Genomic DNA, 16,694 nt, shown 5'->3' on the forward strand with positions numbered 1-16,694 from the left:
TCACTTATTACTCTTGCGAGTAATTTCCTTGCGTGTATCTTGGAATTCATTCTCCGCGCGGTCAAAAAAACCCTGTCGAGCATCCTTAACGGCTTCTTTTCTGCAGATTCACTCACATTCAACAAACGATCACTAAGCACATGGCATGACCAAATTGGGAAGTGTCAATCACACACACATGATACACCTTTCTTCAAATTTGGCTGTTTCCTCTAACTTCGACGAAATCTATCTGAACACTTTTGCACCGCCAATCCTAGGATAATTTGAGTAATTTTAGTTTAAATATGTTGGTGATTCTTGAACTATAAAATTGTTCAAAAGGAATGGCGATGACTGTACTTGTAAATTTGTGGTCGCCATACTGTGAAGGATTCATGAATTGGAACTGGCAGCGGGCAAGGCGTGCTCAGCGTAGACTTACATTCCTCGAATTAAAGAGTTTTAGTTGGTAACACATGAAGTTGAGAAAGATGTGGTCCTAACTTTTGGAAAGAAAACTGTCTAATTTCAAGGTGAAAGTGGGTTGTTTCCATCCTTGTGCGCCACAAAATGAATAGGCTACTTGTTTAATGCTGGTTACATCGCTACTGGATTTCTGTAGCTCCTTTAAAAAGCTCTTAGATGTTCAGTTTCTATAGTTGGCTGTGAGTAAATTATTTGAGTAGCTCTGCTCTAAGCCACTTACGCAGTGACGTACCTGTTGCTCGAGTTTTAAAGTTGAACTCGCAGAGCGAGCACAGCACTTAAATAATGACTCTACATTTGCATCTTTTTCTGAATATATGTGTGGTCAGATTTCTAAACGATGGTCGAGTTTGTGATTTGAAAACTGCAATTTCACGATGTATCAGCATTGAACATGATAAGAAGTTTCACTCATTAGGAAGTAAATTGTGATTGGCTAGTCTTGCGCTTTATAGAGAAAAACCCAGCTCTCAGACACACATAATCAACTCTTGGTTAATATAATGGTATTAAGCTGATCAAAAATTCTTCCGAAGAGTGAACTGCAAATAGTTCATTGAAATTTTTAAACAACTTTTAAAAAACTTTTAATAATTCAAGAAAGATTTAGTGTCCTATTAGGAAAGTGAGTGCAACAATAATTTCCTTAGGTTTCTTCTCTTTGGCGCCTTCGGAATAATCAAAAGGATTCTCTTTCTCGATTTCTTTTCTTAAAAAATAACTCAAAGTTTATAACGCATCATAATGCTTTTGAGTCAACTTATGATATTAAGCTGGAGGTAACCACGGTTTTCTCGCAGTATTAATTGAGGATGTTTAGGTTGTGGTTTAACTGGCGGTTTTCACTTCCAGGGAATGTAATGCATTCTGAACCTTCTTCAAATACCAAAAATCCAAATTGGAGCCCTAAACTGAGCAAGTTAGAGAAGACGAAAAAGAAAGTGGTCGTAACAACAAAAACTATGAGATCAGCGGTGCCCTTTGCTTAGTGGCAATCAATCACTTTTCTCTCTCCCACAATATTTCTTACTTCAAATCTCTTGGGCTACATAAATTCCCAAGGATACTATCCCGAGGCAAAAATTGTTGCGCCGAATTTATTCTTGCCCGAACTCGATGCCTGCCAGGCGCGATCTAAACCATCCGGTATAAGTCTCAGAGGATAACGAACAATAGGGCTATTGGCCGAAAACGAATCATACCAAAACAATAAGCAAAGTTTAATAGGACAGAATTGATCAACTTATATATAACTGATAATTGTTAATGAGTGTTGTTCACCATCAAACTGTTCTCTGTAACATAGTTAGACTAATTTGAAATTCACTTGAATCTTCCTTCTTTTAAATCATCAGTGGACGCTGTAATGAGTTCGTTTCACTTGCATTGCTGAGAAACGTCTGAGCTTTTGTTCAAAAATCTTTATTCTTGTTACTTTCAATGTTAACTTTGGTGTGCAACCACAATTTGTCTCTATTTTGTTTTACATCTGTGGACAAGATCAAAAGGGAATCGTACACTCTCAACTGAGTAATCGAGCAACGTCGAGAAAATAAATTTATCTTTTTATAACAGAACTCTGGACTTGAACAAACTGGAGACTCTTCCAAGTGATCTCTTCAAGGGCTACAGGCTAAATGATCTGTAAGTTATTTGCTTTTTATTGAATTTTGAAAATCGGAATAAAATACTAACAAATGACTGCATTTGAAAAACATCGGGTACCTGTATCAATCCTCTTTAACAACATAGTTAATAATTAGGGGGAAAAAGATCCTTTCTATCACTTTGAATGGCATATCATTTAGACGTGAGATAATTCATTCCAAAACAATTCCATGTTAACCGGCCTCAGGTTTAATCCGTTCATGTTCCTCTGTCCATCGAGAACAAGCCTTAGGCAAACAGCTGCGCATTTTGCAAGTTCTAGTCAGTACAAGGAATGAAATTCTTTCTGATACTAACGGGTATTTAACTTAATGTGTTTTACAGGTGGCTGGGAAATAACAACTTAAAGAACTTATCTGAAGATTTCTTCGCTGAACAATATTGGTAAAATATTTGTGAGTAGCAATTATTTGGCACCTCTTTGAACAAACATTAGCGAAGTAATTCAGTTTTCTCTCTTTTGTTTCTGACGGAATAGCATATCTCAGCAGCGTGAACATGATCTCATTTGAAAAAGTTTAGTTTTCAATCCAAAGTGTAATCATTCAAAAGCGTAACGTTTTCAGATTTAAGTAGGTCGTATGTGTGCTGGTGGTACCGAGTAGTTACATGTTTGTGCGTGCGCATTTCTGGGTGCTTGTGCGAGTGTGCTGATTACAATGGTTGTGCAACACATTTATAAGTATCTAAACGTGACCAGCACTACAGAAATGAAAAACAGTTCAGACTGGAAATCTCGAACAAGTTACACAGTCAGATCATTTGAAAGGGACAACACCGATGTATCCTTCGGGCTCAAGTATCTTATTAAGAGTCGATGAAGACGACAAACAAAGATGTTAAACACAATGGTTCTATCAATAAATTGTCCCTTGCAAAAAGGAAATTTGGACACCCTTGCAAAAGCAAATTTGGACACCTTTCGAACGCTTAGAAATTGCTTGAATCGCGAGCGTAAGATCTGCCGGGCAAAGTACTACGAAGCAAAGGTTAGCCATTTGAGGGAGTGCAAGCCATCGGTGCGGTGGAAAGAGGTGAAAAAGCTCAGCAGCATTTCACCTGACTCAGAAACGCGTGTTAACACCAGCAAATTACTGCAACACCTAGGTTTTTCACTTGGTGATCTGGCGAATTACATCAATTCAGCATTCCTGACTCCAATGCAGAGTTTTGAGCCTCTTACCCATAATCCTTTTGATCCACCACAAACCAACGACGAAAGTCATGCCGTAAATACGATATCGGAGTTTTCAACCTTTATGAAACAGTCCGCACTCAACCCCTCCGAAGCACAAGGGCCAGACGGCATCCCGGTATGGTTATTAAAAGAAAACGCTGATCTCTTGGCGGGACCAGTCTCTGTGATCCTTAACTCTTCGTTCCACGAATCCCGCCTTCCGCCTTCCTGGAAAGAGGCTGATGTAGTTCCGGTCCCAAAACAAAGGCCCATTAATGATATTAACAAGCACCTCCGTCCCATTTCTCTCACGCCTATCTTGTCCAAACTCGCTGAAGACCACATTGTTGAGAAATATGTTAAACCAGCGGTGTTACAAAGTATCGACCCTCGCCAATTCGGATCTATTCTCAAGTCGTCTACCACACATGCTCTGGTCAACATGACGCATAATTGGCTTGTTAACACCGACGGAAATGTTGCCACGGCAAGAGTAGCTCTACCTGACTTCCGTAAGGCTTTTGACCTTATCGACCATAGTGTTCTCGTTGAAAAACTAGCAACATATGATATTCCGAGTCAAACCAAAAGCTGGATTGTTGACTTTTTGATGAACCGGAAACAAAGAGTTAAACTTGCTCAAGATTGTCACTCTGAATGGTGCTCTGTACCATCCGGCGTCCCCTAAGGAACAAAATTAGGTCCCTGGTTATTTCTCATCATGATTAACGATTTGGACACCCCAGCTGACTTGTGGAAATACGTGGACGACACATGTTGTTCCGAAATAATTACTAAGGGCAGTGAGAGCAAACTCCAAGAAGCTGTGGATGACCTTTCAAGACAAGCGAGTATCGATGGAATCCAACTGAATGAGGGCAAGTGCAAAGAACTACGAATTGGATTCTCTAACAGTAACTACGATTTTGAACCCCTGGTCCTAAATGGCAAACCCCTTGAATTAGTCACCAGTGCCAAAGTGCTCAGCGTGACCATTAGCCACGATTTAAAGTGGAACATGCACACCTCTGAACTGAGTAGAAAATGTTCCTCTCGTCTCTCCTTTTTGAGACAACTGAAGAGATCCGGAGTTGCACCAAGCGAACTTGTGCAATTCTATGTGACATGTATTAGGCCCGTCTTGGAATACGCAAGTCCTGTATTCCACCGTTCTCTACCAAACTACATCAGCGAAGATTTGGAACGGATCCAAAGAAGAGCACTCAGAATCATCTATCCTGACCTGCCATATAGTGTAGCATTAGAAACAGCTGGCCTACCGAAACCTCCCGAGAGGAGGGAAAATATTTCAACCAATCTGTTTGACGAGATATTCCGTAACCCCACCCATAGACTCCTCAGCCTCCTCCCCCAAAGGAAGAGTTGTAGATATGCACTGAGGCGCAAAAGTGATTTCACTCTCCCCATATGCAAAACCGAGCGCTTGGAGAACAGTTTTATTTTTACCCATATTTATAAGATGTAGATAATTTTCCTTCTTTCTTAACGACGAGGTTGTAATATTTTAGACCTCCTTTTTCATCATCTGTAATTGTAAATATTCCCTAACTCAGCCTATGACTGCAAGGTGTTTATAATAAAGTATCTATCTATATATCTATCTATCTATCCATGCTAATTTAGAGGGATTAGTGTGCTGTACCACGTTACTTTCTAAGCATGCTCAAGATTACTTCAGATGGACCAAGAGGTTTTTGGAAACGCTGTGTTGTTTGATGAAAATCAGTTGTAATATATTTGATGACTCGAGTTAAAAAGTAAGAATCGAATGGTAACTTTTGAAAAACCCGTATTAAAATCCCAGGTGACGTGTTGGAAAATAGACATCATAGCGAGGCTGACAGTGACCCGCAGAACATAAACAAAGGAATCAGGGCTCTTTCCTGCAACGATATCCCGGAACTAAAAGCGAATAATATAATGGACATTTTGCTCTCTAATACAGACTCAAACTAAAAACCCACGCCGAAAATGGGGATAGTGTTTATGACTTGGATATTCTAAGTACAATAAGATAACCGGAAAATCTCTCCGCTAAGTTTGAAGCATCTTTCATCCAATTAGATCTTTTCTTATCGTTTTCTATATGTCGGCGGTTGAGTGGTAATCGGCTAGAAAAGCTGCCTCGAAACATTTTTCAAGAAATGTACGCCTTGGAGCAAGTGTGAGTATACGTTTGTGATTTCTTTTTAAAAATTCTTCGTCAAAGTTAAACATTCCCTTCCTCTGCAATGCATTTTTATGTGATCGATCGCGCTCAAGTCGTTCTAAATATGGCTTAAAAACCTCTCGTTCCTGATTTATCGATCGGTAGTAGTCCAGTAGTTAACCAGCCGGTTACGGAGTTTGATCAGTTTTGTGTGACTAGTTAATAAACCGTAGGTTCCAAAATTATAGGACTGCACGATGAAGTTCTACTTTCGTTGGAGACGAATAACGTACCGGTCTGGAAAACAAAAACTTGCACTTTGTTTTTTTGCATATTGAAAGGAGACTTGAAAAATTCAAATCGCAAATTTTAACAGAACAGTTTTTTTTTTGTTATGGGTCATATGATATTGGGCGTGTCCAGATGACTTCACTAAGGGGATTGCACTCACTCCTTAAACAATTGTCCAAAGCTAGTCCAATAACAAAAAGATAACCTCGAGTTATGGCCAACTGAATCCATCTTCTCCCTTATTGACCAGCAAACATTTTGTTTAATGCTTCCATCTTTCCTCGCTAATATAAAAAAAAAAGAAAATTACTACGCAACTCACAAATCACCCGTCCACCTTACAAGTCTGTTAAACCATAGTTAATAGAGCTGTTAAACCATCCGATAAGGTGCATTTATTTGTTGAACGTAACAAAAACCAAAACAAAATTGAACAGAAAAATTTTAGCTTTTTCTAGGGAGGGACGCTTCAAGTATAAAATCATGAGTTGGTAGTAAGATTTTGAAACTGATGTGAAAACCTTTTTTCAAGTTCAACCTAATATCTCTCACTTAAAATAAGTTTTTTTTAATAAATGACCGTGATTTTTGTTGTCAATACAACGATTACTGGAACTGATTAACGAACTGCATCTGCCTAAATTCTATCAGATAAAAACTTCGGCACAAAAAAAAAAATTAATCCAACAGAGATCCACATCGCCCTTGGAAATATAGTTAGTTAAATGAATTTTCGTTTGTTTGTTTACTTTTTTTTCCTAACTGGCAATCATGTCGTTCTCCAAACACTTTTTTTTAGGGACTTGTCCTACAATCAGTTGCAGAGTTTGCCTCGAGGAATACTAAGCAGTAATACCAAACTGAAAGTAATGTAAGTAGGATTTTTTTTTTTGTACGAAAAAAAAGTTAAAAACCTTTGTAGGTCAGTGTGAGCATTCTTAGATGGTGGTCCAAACTAGTTGAGAAAATCGCTTATTTCTACCTTTCTCGAACTAAGTTTGTTCGTTTGGAAATTATTGAGTGTTATTTAGAGATAGATGGCATAATACAATGAAGTGTCTCCCTGGCATTATTGTCTTAACAGGAGGTCTCTTAGCCTTAAGCGTGGAATAAATATGTTCTTTGGGTACAGTTGCTGCATATTGGAGATTCTTGATCATAATTCATATATTTAGAAACACACAAAAAAGCTTTTCATTTCCTGATTTGATAAAAAATTACTACTATTGCTTTATTAGCTAGCTGATTTGGCTCGCATTACAGAAACGTTAAGTAGCGGGAATTTCCCATCTTCCAAGTAGAATTTAGGTTCTTAAATGTTAGCTTACTATTTGCCTCAAAGGGATTTGTCAAACAACAAAACTCAGCGTCTTCCCGTAGATGTTTTTGGCAACCTTCCTCAGTTAAAAAGGCTGTAAGTGGCATTTTTTACACCTTTACAGCGAGTGAAATCATACATTTTATTTTAGAGATTTTAGTAAACCTTTGCTTTGTGGCCATTCCAAATAAAATGCTATTACAATAAACATATCAAAGTAAACTGCTGCATGCGCTTAATTAGCTCCAGTATATAACAGAGTGAAGAGAGGTCGAAACCTCTCCGCGTTCTGGTATACAGTGCTAACTTTAGTGAATTTGGTCACCATCAGCAGTGAAAAGAAATATAGATTAACAAAGTGAGATTGACTGTCTCTTGTGACTTAATCTTTTTTTGCAAAGCGATCAGGGAAGGTTTAATATATTACAGCCCAACTACCACAAAATTGATTTGCGATATGAGCAACTCTTCGAATTCATGGTTTCAGTGTACCAATACAGAGAAGCGAATTCATGTCATAATATGCAAACGACCCTTTAAACAGCGGAAATACAAATAGCACCATTTTTTTTTCACATTCTCAAGTCCAGGAATAGAAGGTCTAGCGACTCAGCTAAGATGTATTACTTTGAAAATAAACAGGTAAGTTTTATTGTCAGTTCACGAGGTCCCTTTTGTGATAAAAAAAAAACTCTCCGAGAGTCTCAAATACCAACGCAGTTAGCTTGCTTTTCAATTTTTTATTCCAATTTGTTTTTCTTTTTAAGCTTTCTCTCCAATAACAAACTTCAGCGTTTGCCAAAGTTCAAAAGCCTCTCCGAGATAGAAACGTTGTAAGTGATTCGTGTTCGTAATGAAAACTGTTTCAGTATGTGTCTTATCTAATGAGCATTACTAAAAAGGGAGCTTTGGCAAGAAACAGAGGATCAGTGTGCCTATCCATTGTTTCTTTGATATTCTCATGACCTAATAAACAGCCGGTTTAAGGATTTTAATGGCAAAAATTACTTTTTAAAATAGATGCAGAAAGTAAGAATCATTAACTATCATCTTTCTTAATTGAAATAACTCAACATAAGGAGGATATTACATGGCCGCGCGAAGATACGAAATTTCCCTTCGAGTTTTGAAAACTACTTTTCGGCACGAGACAATAAATTTCGTATTTCTAAGCGGCCATGTAATATGCTATTTATCATATAATCACCAATAAAAATCCTAACCATTTCGCTTTGGCTGCAAAAAGGTGCAATTTATTATGGAACTTTAGCAACGGCGATATTTTTTCTTGGAAAGATACCTTCATCTTACTTTCACTGTGCGCGAAAGCTCGCAAGGTATTTCAGTAGTGTTTATACACCAAAATATAATACAACACACTTTTTTATTGACGCCTCCCCATGAGGCTATAAGCGATATATGATAATGATAATGATGCTGAAAATCGTACCAAAGCAAGAACAGCGCGGTTAATCAAGTGGATTAATAGTTATCACAAAACATTTGAGTTTATTGCTTTCAAAATCTCTTCGAAAAAACGTCTACCAGATAGTAGGGATTCATCTCAAAATCTGAACTTAACGTGGAATGTTAATCAGGACACAAAGTCTATAATTTTCAGGTTTTTTCAAGGAACAAGGGGTGTTCAAAAGCTTCGAAATCCGTATTTCAATAAGAAATGTAAATACGAGCTTTTGCTCGATCGCAGAATTAACTAATCACAGCTAGTTGACATCGGCTTAACGACGATTTGCAGCCCGGTTATATACCGTTGTTAAGCCATTATTTAACCGGCTGTCAGTACAATCAGTGCGGTGTGATCAAAGTGTTTTCGTCTCGGTGAAAGCAGTCTAGCAATGCTCTTAATGAAGTCTCGGACAACTTTGATGAACAGTAAAACAGTTTGCTGAAGAACAAGGCACGAATAATTTAAAAGGAGAACGTTTATATGAATTGAATAAATGATACGAATGATCTTAGCCAGATCCGACGATGAACGTTTCTTAGCCCAAGCAGTTATTTAAAACTATCTTTACAGTTAAATAGTGATACAGAGCCTCTAATGCATTTCATTTATCGCGTAGATACGTGGAGAAAAACAGCCTCGTAACCCTGTCACCGGATCAGTTCCAAGGCCTGTCCAAATTAAAAGACCTGTAAGTAAACCTACCAATATTATATGAACGAGATGGCGGACGGAAATTATACCTAACTCCACTAGTAAAAATTATTGACCTTACAGGAGATATCTGATCATCTGTAATCAGTGTTCATTAGCGGCTGTCGTATTATTTGGTTCAGTTAAATTTTCTGTTAGGGGATGTGCGATTGCCAAAAAAAAGAGCATGTACTTGAGGAATAAGTAACTCTAAATTGTAAGTTAAATTGTATCTGCGGTAGCATGACACAAAAAGTGAGCAGACTTATTCCTTCGCCCACTTCTGCTTAAAGTTTCGTTGAATTACTCAAACTAATGTGCCTTGGCTGGCTTAGACTCCGACACCCTGGAAGTTACCAGAGTCACGTATGACATTGCTCGAGTTTGAAGTTGCTATTACATCCAAGATAGCAACTGCCAACTCTGATCTCATTGGCATGATGTCACAAGACAGAAAAGAAAGACAATTATTAGAAGGATGTAGCAATTCTTTACCATATATGAATCAGCGCGTACTTATACTCGGATTAAGCGAGGCAACCGCTAACTGCCATTAACTAACTTTTTTTAAGTAGTCCCAAGCAATGAGTGAAGTATTTTCAATCTACTTTTTGGTGTCACATATTTTATAAAGATATTTTTGTAATAAGACATGGAAGAGTCCATAAAGCTATTAAAAGGCTTTTTTGCAATGGAGCTTTGCTTCTAGAGTTTTCTGTACTTTAAGTAATAATGATCTGTCTTCTTTGTCGTTCAAGGGCTGTTTATGAGAACAATATTCAGTATCTACCGCGTGGAGTTTTTAAAGGTTTAACAAACATGCAGTCCATGTAAGTCTCTGTTTCTCATTATCATTTTTAATCGACGCTAGTGAAGCACTGCAAACCTGGGGTCTTGTGAAAGTGCAGTCGCCGACATGTTCTGCATCTCCGTCATTTGAATAGGTTGTGTCAAAAGTTACACACGAGTGACCACGATTGACAGCGAATGACCACAATTGAACACTAACGACCAAGGGTGACCAAGAAGTTATATATTTGGCTGACATCATAATCTCATTATCATCCGGTGACTTCATCCAAAAAGTTATGATTTCACCGTAGATAAACCATTCACGGAGACTGACATATGCAAACAATGTATCACTTCCTTCATTGAAAGCGTAGTTCCCAGAGCTACTTCGCTTTCAAAAATTGTTACGCAATAGGCCCGTTTCCGCCCAGAATCCTAAGACAGAAGGAAGGAAGTTAGGGAAATAAATGGAAAGAAAACAAGCAATAAATACCAAAAATATGTTACAATATAAGATAAAAGATGAAAACAAAACACAAAAACAGCAAATATGAAAAGTTAACGGAGAAGAGTGACGAGTGATTGAAACCGCATAAAACTTTTATCGCGTTGCTAGTAGCAGAAAGATGACACCACTCCTTCCTTCCTCCCTCTAGTTACTACTTACTAGTTACTCTCGATCACACGAGTCACTAATGGCAAGTAGTGGTCATTCGCGGTCGCACATGGTCACTCGGAGTTACTCGTAGTTACTCGTGGTCACCGTGGTCACTTGTGGTTACTTATGGTCACTAGTGGTCAATCATGATCGCTCGGGGTTACTCGAGGTCATTCATGGTCACTCGTGGTCATTCGCTGTTACTCGTGCTCTCTCACAATCACTTATCCTGCTTTTTTTAAAATCAAAATCAATGTTTTCATGTTTGTCATTAACGAGTTACCCTTTCATTCTATCGTCATTTTACAGGAGCTTTTATTCCAACAAAATCCGTACAGTGAGCAACGAGCAATTTAAAGATATCGCGCCAAGTATTCGATTCCTGTGAGTATGAAAAAAACGGCTATTATTCAAGGTGTACGCGTGTTAAGTTTCACGGACATTTAATTACAAATTCAAGAGAGAAAATGCCCATAACTCTCGGATTAGCGTCCCTTCCTATGGCGTTCATTACTGTTCAAATCACCTGTGAGCACATATTCGACTTTCTGACACCTTTTTCACGTTCAAGGGGATCCAATTCCTCTGTCAGATATCACGTCCTAAATTTTACGACGTAAAACCTTGTATTCTATTGTATGGCGTCAAATACACCGACGTCTATTTTACGGCGAGAATTCAATCATCGTTTAGTGGACTTTCAACGTCTTCAAAACGAGGAGCTTCGCGTTACGACGTAAAATTCAATTTTGACTACACGTTACGTCGTAATTTATCAAATAAGTTTTACGTCGTATCTTTTACGACGTAGAATTTATCACCTTTATAACTTGTGAATCAAAACCTTGTCAAATAAGCTTTACGTCGTAACTTTTACGCCGTAACTTGTCAATCAATAATGCTTACAATGTTTAACTTCAAAGTCTTAATAGATTACGTAACCTCAAAGTCTTAATACGTGCAATATTATATTAAGTAACGTCTTTAAAACCCAAGAATTAGCACAAGTATATCTCATTTATTACTTGGCCAAAGCTATGCAGGAAAAGAATCCTTCTTGCTGGTATGTAATATTTCTGAGATGTTGAAGGTATTCACGTTTTTCTCTTGGATTCAGTTACCTCATGCATTATAATACTTAAAATAAAGTTATAAATTCTATAATTACCGTAAATCGTCTATGATCGCTCCTGTTGATAGGGGGGGGGAATATTTTTTGCAGCGTTTATTCGAAATTTAAATCTTGCCGATAAAGGTCCAATTGTAACGATTTTTTTGTAATTAGTGAAAGCTCTCCCCCATCTTGCAACATTGCAAATTATCCCAACCTCTGTTAAGGTGCGTAGGAAACACCAAACCGAAAAACAAGCTATACCAAACAAAAGAGTATAATTCAAGATAGTGCCGGGAAGTTATCAATGGATTTAACTATCACTGAACCAACAGTTTGAAGAACTCGTCCAAGGGGAATCGACTGCGAAGAGAAACTTTCCAACACACAGTTATATATCCAAACTGGAAAGGTCACGCCCCTCCAGCCCCAGCCACCCTCACACACATACAGTTACACTTAAATGACACCAACAGTTGATTTATTTCTGCAAAATGATCGTTACATATTTTCTTTTACCATGGAAATCTTTGTGTTCACGAAAGAGAAAAAGAAGAAAACGGCTGGAAAATCTTAACTATTAACTACAAGTACAAACTATTTTAAAATGTTTGCGTTATCGCAAACTTATATACTTGGAAATAATTTTCACGGAAAGATATGAATAAATAAAAAAAGATAAATAAATAAAGCTAGCCAAAATTTAGGATTATAAAATGATTCTTACTCCACTAAAAGGAGATATTCCATGTGAAAAGCTTTTAAGCTTCAACATAACAAATTAAACAAAAAGAAAACTTGCAAAAGAAAACGTAAATATCAGGCGGACTGAGCTGCCGTACAATGGCACAAACTCGTGCCAAAATAATAGATAGTCCAATATCATCCCATAAACCCAAGCCCTCTACATCAAATCCTTTAAATATTAATTTCTGACTAATTCGTTCCCATGTCTCTAAATCGTCTTTCTGTGTGTCTGTGTGTCTGTGTGTCTTTATTGTTCAAAAGATAAAATTACATATCTTATGTTACATCTAATACAGGAAATACACTTTCACAAAGCTACATTATACTTAAAAACAATTCTATTAAAAAATGTATTCTTAAAACGGTTTGTGCGAATAGCGGGCATGACAGGGGATTTATTTCTCAAATTATACCTCGTGATCTTGGTCTCAGGGAAGTAGGCTCTAAGAGGATGGCTCAGGATAGTTGAAACCTTGCGACAAATTTTGTGATCTTGCGTTTTAAGTAAGTCACCTATCACTAATTTCTTAGATATGTATTTACGTTTAAAACAACGATCTAAAAACTGCTGGGCTATAGTTAGCTCTGACTCAGAGGCCCCATGCACAGATAGAGCATAAGTGATATTAGGTAGGACAATGGAATTAAATAAAACATCTACTTCTGCTTGGCTACATCCTTCCTTGCGGAGGCATCTGATAACGTATAACCCTTTATTAGCTTTACCTAACTTTTCTTTTAGGTGAGTACTGAATTTGCAGTTCGGCTGAAACGTGAGACCAAGAATGGTTATTGTACTAGTCTGAGGTATGCCAAAAATACTTTTGTAGGCCTCGGCAGTGTGACCTTTTTTATACATAATAAGCTCTTTACATTTAGTAGAATTTGAATTCATTCTATTTTGGCTTGCCCACTGTAAAAACTGATTTATTAAGTCTACAGAGTGATCTTTATAATAATATACCGGAGCAATAATCGTACAGTCATCAGCGTATTTGAAACCAAGTGTCTCGTTCCCTAATTTAATTTCCAGATCGTTAAGAAATATATTGAACAAATAAGGTCCTGAAACACTACCCTGGGTTGTGCCCTTGTTAACTGTTTTCCAATTACAGACATGATTCCCGAAAATAACTCTTTGTTTTCTATCTCGCAAAAAACCTAACCACCAGTTTATGATATACGGGTTAAGTGGTAGACTCTTAAGTTTCTCAGCAAGGAGTTGATGGCTCACAGAGTCAAAGGCCTTACTGAAATCCATCGCGAACATCCGCACTGCCTTGCACTTGGGATCATCAAGAAACTTGCAGATCTTATTCTGTATAAGTAGCAGAGCATCTGTGCAGCTCCCTCCTTCTCTATACGCGAATTGACTATTCAACAACTGTTCTTCTACCGGCCTTTGGGCGTGAATCTTATAGACTGCCTTTTCCAGGGCTCTTGCTATTACAGGGGTTACGTTGATCCCTCGGAAGTCCCCTCTTGCCACTGGAACATCAACTTTTGGCAGTGGGTTTATACTTGCCCTTTTCCACGATCTAGGCCATTGGTGCGTAGCGAGAGACAAATTCCATAGCTTAGTAATGATTGGAGTGAGGATCTCCGCATGGTCTTTCCACACCCAATACGGAATTTGGTCAGGACCAGTTGCAGTCTTCTTTAGAGTACTCAGTGAGTTCCATACATATCGTTCACTAATTTCCTGGACTTTCACCTCAGGACCAATTTCAAGTAACGCGGGCTCAACGTAATCGCCATCCGTACACAGGTCGCCGAAATACTCGTTCAAATCTTGAGCGGTCTCTCTATCCAGCGAAACGTTTGTGGACCGCCGGCGTTGAGATATCAAGTCTACGTTTTTCCACCATTCTCTGCTCCCCATTTTGCCCTCCAGAAGCATCCTTCTGTTTTCGCCAATAACCTTCAACACATTTCTACTAAGCTCTCTATGCTTATTAGTACGTAAAACAGAGATGCGAGACTTGCTACGTAGCATGTATTTAACTAGCGGTGTCATCCAACTTGGATCACGGGACGAAAGGGAAACCGTTCGTAAAGGCATGCACCAGTTAATATTTGCCAGGATCTTCAATTCTAAGATGTTCACAGCTGTTTCGATACTATCCGCCTCCAAAACATCATCCCAGCATTCTGATGCGAGGGCAAGGTAAAGAGCTTGCTTCCTATGCTCACGACAATCCCTAAATTGCACTTTCTTACGAATAGGCTTGAGTTTCTTGCCCGCTGGAACTATAAATCCAATGTGATCCGTCTTAATCAGCATCTTTATAGATAAAGCTTTTCCGAAGAGCTCTGGCCTATCCGTAAGACAATTATCCAAAAATGAATCCCCTCGTGTTGGAAAATCCACTAAAGCAGTCCAACCAGTAATGCGTTTAAGTCTCGTGAGATCAAGGTGATTAAGATCGCCACCGCAAACAATAGTAGCGTTTGGGTGATTATCCAGCATTGTGTCAAAGACATTAAGAAGATAATCCATTAAATCACATTGCTGGTATGATGTCTTCGGGGGGTGATAAAGACCAGATAAAAGAATGTAATTCCCACTTGGCAGCAACACAGTTAGGCAAATAAACTCGTATAAATTAGAACGATAAACATCAATAACTGAAAGATTACTCCTTGTATAGATAGCAACACCTCCCCCATTCCTTAGATCGCATCCAGACCAATTCCTATCCCTTCTGAAGATATTATAACCCGAGATATTGACCACCGTATCGGGTACCTCAATTTTTAAATGAGTTTCCGACACAACACAAGCATCGATGTCATTATTTCTTAAGTCGGCCTCCAGAGCCACAACCGCTCGCACCCGACTAGTTGTTTTCCCCAAACTACAGATGTTAATAAACAAAAGTTTAGGGACAGCAAGCTGACCAGAACTAACAGAGGTGTGTTCGCGGGACACCACTTGTTTTGGTACACTGACGAGATTGCTAGGGTTTCGTCGTTTCTCAACCCGCAGTCGGGGAATAGCAAACCCACTTTCCGCCCTTCGTCCAATGACGACAGAGATATTCTGAATAGATCTCTCCTTCACATGCTGAACATTTTTTCTCAAACCTCCCCGATTACCACGAAACCTGAGTAGCTGTAGTTTCTTAAGCGTCTCTAAGACAGGGCTCGAAGGTTTACCAGATTTCTTTCTGAAACCGAGTAAATAGTTTCTTCCATAACATGGAATCTTACTTTCGTCCGACCAGGTTTGCTTTCGTAGATCATAGCTCTTCTCTGAAGAAATAGGACCAGGGTTCGTCTCCACATCCATAAAAACTGTAATATCTATCGTTAACAGGGAGCAATCCGTCGCCGCAAGCAGTATATAACCATGTTTAACCCATTTCATGATAGGCCTTCGAAGTCTATCATGGCGGTGCACTCTTGTTGAGTAGCACTTACGAGCTGAGAAGGAAATTCCAAAGACGTCGCAACCAACCGAACTTTTTCCTCTCCAAATAGGCTGGAGAGAGTCAAAGTCTTCATCCAAGTATATATTGTAATAAAATTGAAGCTTAAAATTGATTAAAATAGCTAATAGAAGAGGAGCCAATATCCTCGTGGCCGCCATACTCGGCGCCTGCGCAATTCTGTCCCAGTGGTCCTCATTTTCCCTCCGGGGTAGTAGAGGAAGCAAAACGCGAGCGCGCGTGAAACTCTGATAGCCATTTTCGTAGGCTAAAATTATTTGCAAGATCCTAGAGATATTCACATTGATTCGTTCGCACAAACATTGTTTTTGAAAGACATGCACGCATTCCACGGCTCATTGTAAAGGTCGCCTTGTTTCTTTTTTTATACAGGGAGTGACGTTGGGCTTACTCTGACGAGAACTGAAAAGAAACATTCGTTGGTCCCAGCGACCTTTGACATCTTTATCTATATGAGTGTTTCATGTTACCCAAGGAAAATTTAAATGCCTAGAAAAGAACCTAGATTAATTGTCATCATGTGTTTTTTCAATTTTTTTTGTTTTTAAGGTAGAACGTTTAGTTAGAAAAAAAGTTCAAGATACTGTACAAGGCAAATCATCCCCTCACCCCCTTCCCCCCTCCCCCGATACACACACACACGCTTCCTACGCCCTTTACCATCCTTGTATTTTTTAGCCCATA

At 38.6% G+C, this 16,694-nt stretch overlaps 2 protein-coding genes and 1 long non-coding RNA gene across 3 annotated transcripts; 2 read left to right on the top strand and 1 right to left on the bottom strand.

Annotated features, from left to right (window-relative positions):
* Positions 1-2,984: 2,984 nt before the first annotated feature.
* LOC148730964 (uncharacterized) lies at positions 2,985-4,001 on the top strand. The gene has a single exon (XM_088761874.1). It carries the CDS (start codon positions 2,985-2,987, stop codon positions 3,999-4,001), a length of 1,017 nt encoding a protein of 338 aa, XP_088618000.1.
* Positions 4,002-9,159: 5,158 nt separating this feature from the next.
* On the top strand, positions 9,160-11,864 carry LOC148730965 (uncharacterized). Its single transcript, XR_016001907.1, has 4 exons — positions 9,160-9,248; positions 10,009-10,080; positions 11,010-11,084; positions 11,736-11,864. It is a non-coding gene; the product is annotated as an uncharacterized LOC148730965 (long non-coding RNA).
* Positions 11,865-12,534: 670 nt separating this feature from the next.
* On the bottom strand, positions 12,535-15,928 carry LOC148730966 (uncharacterized). The gene is made up of 2 exons (XM_088761875.1): positions 13,725-15,928; positions 12,535-12,577 (listed from the first exon to the last, which is right to left on the bottom strand). Exons 1-2 carry the CDS (start codon positions 15,926-15,928, stop codon positions 12,535-12,537), a joined length of 2,247 nt encoding a protein of 748 aa, XP_088618001.1.
* Between the last annotated feature and the right edge of the window lie 766 nt (positions 15,929-16,694).

The sequence above is a fragment of the Stylophora pistillata genome, chromosome 5 (genome assembly GCF_964205215.1).
Source record: "Stylophora pistillata chromosome 5, jaStyPist1.2, whole genome shotgun sequence".
Lineage (NCBI taxonomy): Eukaryota > Metazoa > Cnidaria > Anthozoa > Scleractinia > Pocilloporidae > Stylophora > Stylophora pistillata.

Bases quoted from the DNA above. Each gene is read 5' to 3' on its own strand.
- LOC148730964 (XM_088761874.1), top strand. From the start codon at position 2,985: ATGGTTCTATCAATAAATTGTCCCTTGCAAAAAGGAAATTTGGACACC.
- LOC148730966 (XM_088761875.1), bottom strand. From the start codon at position 15,928: ATGAAATGGGTTAAACATGGTTATATACTGCTTGCGGCGACGGATTGC. The intron at 12,578-13,724 runs GTTAGGTTTTTT...GTTATGTTGAAG, and splicing joins CCGTATATCATAAACTGGTG to CTTAAAAGCTTTTCACATGG.